This window comes from Suillus paluster, assembly GCF_016628075.1.
Source record: "Suillus paluster strain FC165 chromosome Unknown EDB91scaffold_5, whole genome shotgun sequence".
Lineage (NCBI taxonomy): Eukaryota > Fungi > Basidiomycota > Agaricomycetes > Boletales > Suillaceae > Suillus > Suillus paluster.
In genome coordinates, this window is record NW_024537565.1 from 57,958 (window position 1) to 64,370 (window position 6,413).

Below are 6,413 nucleotides of genomic sequence, written 5' to 3' on the forward strand. Positions count from 1 at the left end.
ATGATTCAGTTGGTGAAAGGCATGCGAGTCATGGTTACACACAACTTAGCAACTACCGCCAATCTCTCCAATGGATCTCAAGGATGTGTAGCCGATATTATTTTAGATGTGAGGGAGGATCCAATTTCAACAGAGGCTATTGCTGAACGCAAGGTTTTCTTGCACTACCCACCAGCAATGGTTATTCTGGAACTGGACTTCTGCAAGCTACCTCCATTACCAGGCCTGCATCCTCGCCACGTACCATTAACTCCAGTGCAGTACAAATTCTCTATTGGCTCCTCACCAGTGACCCAAATCACACAACATCAATTGCCATTAGTGCCTGCCTATGCTTTTACAGATTTCAAATCTCAAGGTCAGACCATTGAATATGTGTTGGTCGACATCGGCAAGACAACATGTTTTTCATTGTCACCGTTTAACGTGTATGTTGCATTGTCCAGAAGCCATGGACAAGAATCAATAAGGTTGTTGAGAGACTTCAATAAAGATTTATTTCTTCGACATCCCTCCAAGGATCTGCACATCGAAGATGGAAGAATTGATGAACTAGTAAAGGATACCAAAAAATGTTTTGACGAAACGCATCAGTAAGTGATGTCATCCTTGTCTCCTCGAGTGCGCTAAAGAAATTCAAATGAATTGTTGGGATCATCCAGGTGAACACAGCCCAGGGTATATTGGCGGCTGGCATTCTCAATGGCCAAATGTCAGACTGTGTCTTACGGAAAATTAACACAGGCACGGCTAGAAAGTGACATTGCATCATTACCATTTAATACCTATGTAATTTTACGACATCCTTAGTTTACTCAATATGATGTCACCATCGTAGTCTTTGTGTTTGGTGATATAAACTTCGTGTTGTTCAGTCACACAACATCGATTAAAATGCAAAACAACTTGCCATCCGCATTATTGGGCACATTCTTGATAGGTCTTTAATTACACTATAACTTGTGAGTCCATGTTAACATTAATCACTTATAGCTGAGACTCAGACACGAGGATTGAGTCATTTTCATACCTTCCCTTGCTGCAATTGGCTCTTGAGCGATTATCACGCAGCAATTGACATCACAGCTATGGCACGAGAACTTCGCGGACATCCAGCACTACCTGGTATGTTGAGTGTTAATCTCAGGTGGTTATGATTGACCATTTTCCTAGTTATAATTTTGTACCTTGTAAACTTTTGCAGTTATACACAGTTCTTCCTGGAAGACAATGACATTGCCACTGAGATATTAGCAGCCCTTGAGATGTGATGGTATCCGGTAAGCTTGATGTATTTATACAGCGGTGCGGTTTGTTGTCTGATTCTCTGGGATCAACAGTACCACACAATGGTTGACTCATGTTGTCTAATGTTCTTCGTTATTTACTTACTTGCATCATGGGAGTTAATGCAATCCGTGAGACTGGGATGTTCCGGATTTTGGGATGACATATTTATCCTCAGTGTGTCAGGTTTTCTGGTTTTCCTTAATCACATATTTGTCTGTATTTTGAATCTGCAGAAAATGCCACATTGAAGTGACCTTGCTCCGCAAGGTGACATTGTAGTTTGCTGATGTAGTGTGGCACTGTACAGCTCTGTACAGAACATTGTAGTTTGCTGATGTAGTCATAGTCTGCTCGAGGGGCTTATTTAGGCCCGGCTTTGGCTGGCCCGAGGATTGAAGCTGGGCCGGAACATCACTAATTTACAGTGTCACATCATGTGACACTGTAAATGACTGTCCCAGGGCACAAAATGAGGATACACACTGATGTATCAGCCAGTGCTGGTATCTGCTGGGAAGATATGTTACATATGTACTGATACATCACTCCCAGAGACTGACTGACTAGAGCATTTATGTATCACCATTAAATAACAATTGTCGTGGTTGATATATCAGAATGACAGGATGGGGTGCATCAGGAAAATCACAGATCTCTTGATTGCACTTAATAAACTTATTGTACCTTTTTTTGGCCTTTTGACTGGCAAGTGAATTAAAGTCGTTTGTTGAAAAGTTGGACAAGTGTTAAAAAAGGCGGTCCAGGCGGATCAGACGAAAAAGACAGAAAAAGAGATGGAATTGCACACTAAGTACGAACAAACAATAAAGCTTGAAAAAGTGTTTAAAAAATTAAAAAGCAATCTCGAAGGCATGGTGATCTGCATACTTATTTACATAGTAAGCTCAGAAAGTATCATAAGACTGATAGTATCTGAGGTCATATGAAACAAACTGTGCACCGTAAATTGGAATTAGATGCGCTGCGCGATAAATCGAGTCGATATGAATGATAGACATATGCGGGGCATGATTGGCATGGTAGGCCAGCCGCACCACCCACATCCCGGTATCTTCGTCAGGAGAGTCGCCAATGGTGTCAAACCACCGGATAACTGTGCAGGGATAAGTTATTCCTTGAAAATTAAAGGAAAAAAAAAAAAAAAACATAAAACACGAGCAACATTGAATCCTCGCATTCCCTCGAGGTCTGGGTTGGTGTTAACAAACACGCAGTCGTTCCGTGCATATTCGTTTCGCCACTGCAGACATGCGCGAATGTATTCAGTGCGTATACCACCAATACCGCTGAGGTCACTCGGCGAATAGAATCTGGAGGATGCCGAGTTAAAGACAGATATTCTGCCGTCATAGCCGGGAAAGTGGAATTCGGGGACTTCGGAGAGATCTTGAGGGTCGTCTCGATGTATCTGTTCGAAGAGGAACTGTCGGAGGAGGTGAGGCAGATGCGCTATGTTTAATTCTGCTGCGAGGGCAGCCACAGTTTTTGCACGTTTTCGTTCTATAATGATGTTAGTATTAAACGGGGGATTTCGATCTGACGAACGTACGTGGTGTTCGCGCAAGCTCAACATGCGCTTGTAGCACGGTAGGACCATCGTCCACTTCGCCGTTGTCATCCCCTTCCTCGTCGATATTTGAGCCGTTTGCTGGAAGTGCACCGTCAGCAGCTTGAGAATCGGTGCCTCCCACATCACCGGGATCGTGAAATGGTCCTGTCAGAAGAGAAACGAACATTTGTTAGCATCGTTAAATTAGAAAATAAAATTTGATACCTATGAAGAGCTGCCACAATTGCAGACAAACACGTGCCGTCCAACATATTGCGCTTGGTGAAGTCAGCGTGCAAAGCAGCGAGCTTATCTAGCCGCTGGTTGGTTCGAAGCATTTGCCCGAGTGCATTGAAGTGACTCGAGCGTCTCCAAGGTTCTTTTACTGCCTTGATATGTTTGGTCTCCGTAATCGAGGAGCACAATCCGTTGGGGGCGCCAAAAAGTCGGATGAGTTGGACGTAGTGCTTGAGTGAGTGTTGACGCGGCAAGGAAAATGTAGAAACGACGCCAGCATCTCGGAATGCCTCACGGTAGTGGTGGAATCGGGCAAGTGCATCTTGAATTTCGGTGAGGGTCGTTTGTGTAACGATGTTGCGGTGCACGAGGTAGCAGAACTCTAAAAGAGCGCAGAATGCACGCACAATGTCCAATGGGACATAGCCCTCGATTGCGGGCAAATAGACCTATCAACAATCAGCAGTAAGAATTGAGAATTAAAAAAAAACGAACCTTCATCAGTGCTTTTGAATCATCGCCGGTCCACTGTTTAAACCCTCGTCCTTCAGGAAAGCGTCACAAACCTGAGAAGGGTGCGACAGCTGCGATTCTGTTATATATAAATGAGCGCGTCTCCAGCCAAGAATGAGGAAGCGCACCTTCGGTCAATGTCGTCCATGATTCGTTGACCCTCGCGTTTTCCGTGGGTCAGTATCAAATACTTCTCCACCCAATCTACAAGATGATCCTTGAAAGCTCCCTTGATGAGCTGGTGGAGAAGGTCGGGAGCGATGAGTTGGTTTATATCAGCGCGGGGGAAATCATTGGTAAACGGCTAGAAAATTAAATACAATGAGCAAACTTCGAAGTAATTGTAATGGGCTCAGGGGAGACTGTGGCCCCAGTCAAGGGCGCCAGAAAAATGCGCCCAGTGATTGTAATGGGCTCAGGGGAGACTGTGGCCCCAGTCAAGGGAGCCGGAAAAGCTCGCCCGTTGATTGTAATGGGCTCAGGGGAGACTGTGACCCCAGTCGAGGGCGCTGGAAAAACTCACCCATTGATTGTAATGGGCTCAGGGGAGACTGTGGCCCCAGTTGAGGGAGCCAGAAAAACTCGCCCATTGAATGTAATGGGCTCAGGGGAAACTGTGACCCCAGTCTCCAACAACGGCAAGCGTCCAATAAAAACCCATCAAAAAGGAAGAACCACTCACTACAAGGTCGCCAACGATCCCATAATCATCCCAGATCTCCAATAGAGTCCCTTCCTCCACCAGAGCATCCACGTATTCACGACAATGGTACAAGGCATCTTGATCGAGGTTAAGACGTGGTGCGAGGCACCTTTGCAGGTTGATGAGCGGCAAATAGTGTGTGAGACTTGGAGACACCTTACCTTGCGCACCAACGTTTAACGATGCATCCTAACAGGACTTGCTCTTCATAATCAGCGATATAGGGTCCAAGTCCATAGATAACGCGACAGAAGTGACCATCTCCAAAACGAGCTACTTCGGGTTTCGTCATTCCAGGTACCAGCGTCTGAAGGATTTTTGACAGAGAAGAGTGGAAGAGTTGGCAGCGAAACTTTCGGAACCTTGGATCCTCAGAATGTGCTCAAGTAGCTTTATATAAAACCGATCATTAGCACCTGTAAATGACATGAAATTAAAAGAATCTTACACTTTGGCATAGCGAGAAACCCTATGATAGCCACTGCATCTCGGTGTGCGCGACGGACATTATTTCAAACATTTCCAATGGATAGATATAGCGGGTAGTATGCATTGTTGCCAGTGCCGACTGATACTGTTGTCTTGTCGCTGCCGAGAATGACGGGAACGAAGGTTGCCCCAACTGTGTCAGGATCCTTGGAAATTTCATCCTGTATCCAATGATGCTTTAGTACATGTGTTGTGCTGGAATGTTTTAAAAGAAACACTTACTGCTTGATCCCATGCCCAGTCAGCAGACATGAAGTCTTTCCACTGGCGTTCATCAGTCGCTGATGTGTACTCGCGGTAAGGCTGATAATCCACTTCGTCGGCATACATTGGGTTTGCGAGCATATTGCGGATGACTTCACGAGGATCTCGAAACCACACATCGTAAGAGCTGTTCATCCACGGCGGAACATCGACGTCTGGTATGTCACCGCAATATTTGACGGAAAAACTCTGCCACGGCACGTCTCCAAGTGGACTGCTATCAATTGTATGGTATAGGTCTTTGTGGTTGGCAAACGGCGGACGGTCATTGTATTTCACAAGTGTCGCGGCCCACAGGTCAAGTAAGGTGTCAATTTGAGGGCCGGACATCTGCTCTCGAGTGTATAGGAATTCAGCGGTTTCAAATTCCGTTCGATTACGAAATGGGGTCCAATCATCGGCAGGACGTGCAACAGGTGGGGATGGTGGAGTTCCTGGGGGAAGAAATGCACCATTTTCATCACAAGGCCGACCTTAAAAAAGCGGACCGTCAAACATTATTTTACAGATTTGCGAGAAGTGCAAAAAATCACATACCATCAAGATCCTTATGGTAATTTCGATAAAAATGATTCCCCGGTCCAAAGAATTCTGCATTGACATCCGGAAGTGGAGATGACATCCTGGGGATTTCAAAATCGGGCTGATCATGATCAATGTCAAAAGGAACATCATCAGCACGTGGGATGTCTTCTTCACGATGCTGGTCGTTTCCTGGGTCCGGAAGCTCGGGAGAAACTGAATGGTGAGACGGGACGGGACGTGGGATTGTCGGATGGGCTGAGAGCCTATGTTTTGTCCTTCCAGCAGCAGTCTTGAAATACCGCTGGCAGTTCTGATGGCCACAAGGAAGCTGGAGTGTGCTGTGGTCCGGGCGATGGTAGGAGTTTGTCCCACTGGCAGGCATTGTGATGCAGAACAAAATAGAGGCGAGTGAGAAAGATAACAAGAGTCTGATGTCGCGTTTTGGGGCCTAGGGCTGACGCATAGTAGCAAGCTGCATGGGCGAGTAGCTGAGAAGGCCTGCGAAAGTTCAATGTTTGTTTGGTCACTGTACCTACAAATTCTATTGAAAGTTAAACGTACTAAGCCGAGTTTCTCCCATCACTAGCAATACTTTGCCTTGCTTCCGTCAATACACGTATAATGTCTTCGACAACTGGTGTCACTGCTCGTCAAACCCGCGCATCAAACGCTAATGCCCATCCTGGTCAGGTCGTTCTAAATGCAAAGAGGAAAAGACGCACCAAAGCTCAAAAAGCTGCTGACGACAAGGTTCTTGAAGAAGAACTCCAAGCAAAAGAAGCAGCCGCTCTAGAAGGCATCCAGCGTCTCGCCAATATACAG

The 6,413-nt window shown here is 45.8% G+C and overlaps 2 protein-coding genes across 2 annotated transcripts; one reads left to right on the top strand and one right to left on the bottom strand.

The window, feature by feature from the left end:
* Positions 1–1,271, top strand: EDB91DRAFT_1078083 (uncharacterized protein; the record flags this gene model as incomplete). The annotated part of the gene is made up of 4 exons (XM_041314981.1): positions 1–593; positions 876–940; positions 994–1,125; positions 1,174–1,271. 4 exons carry the CDS (start codon positions 1–3, stop codon positions 1,269–1,271), a joined length of 888 nt encoding a protein of 295 aa, XP_041181972.1.
* Positions 1,272–2,195: 924 nt separating this feature from the next.
* On the bottom strand, positions 2,196–5,973 carry EDB91DRAFT_1234724 (uncharacterized protein; the record flags this gene model as incomplete). Its single annotated transcript, XM_041321238.1, has 12 exons — positions 2,196–2,425; positions 2,467–2,811; positions 2,861–2,936; positions 3,103–3,546; positions 3,593–3,642; positions 3,664–3,689; positions 3,739–3,914; positions 4,293–4,422; positions 4,475–4,683; positions 4,832–4,963; positions 5,025–5,539; positions 5,604–5,973. The coding sequence occupies 12 exons, from the start codon at positions 5,971–5,973 to the stop codon at positions 2,196–2,198; spliced, it is 2,703 nt and encodes a 900-aa protein (XP_041181973.1).
* Between the last annotated feature and the right edge of the window lie 440 nt (positions 5,974–6,413).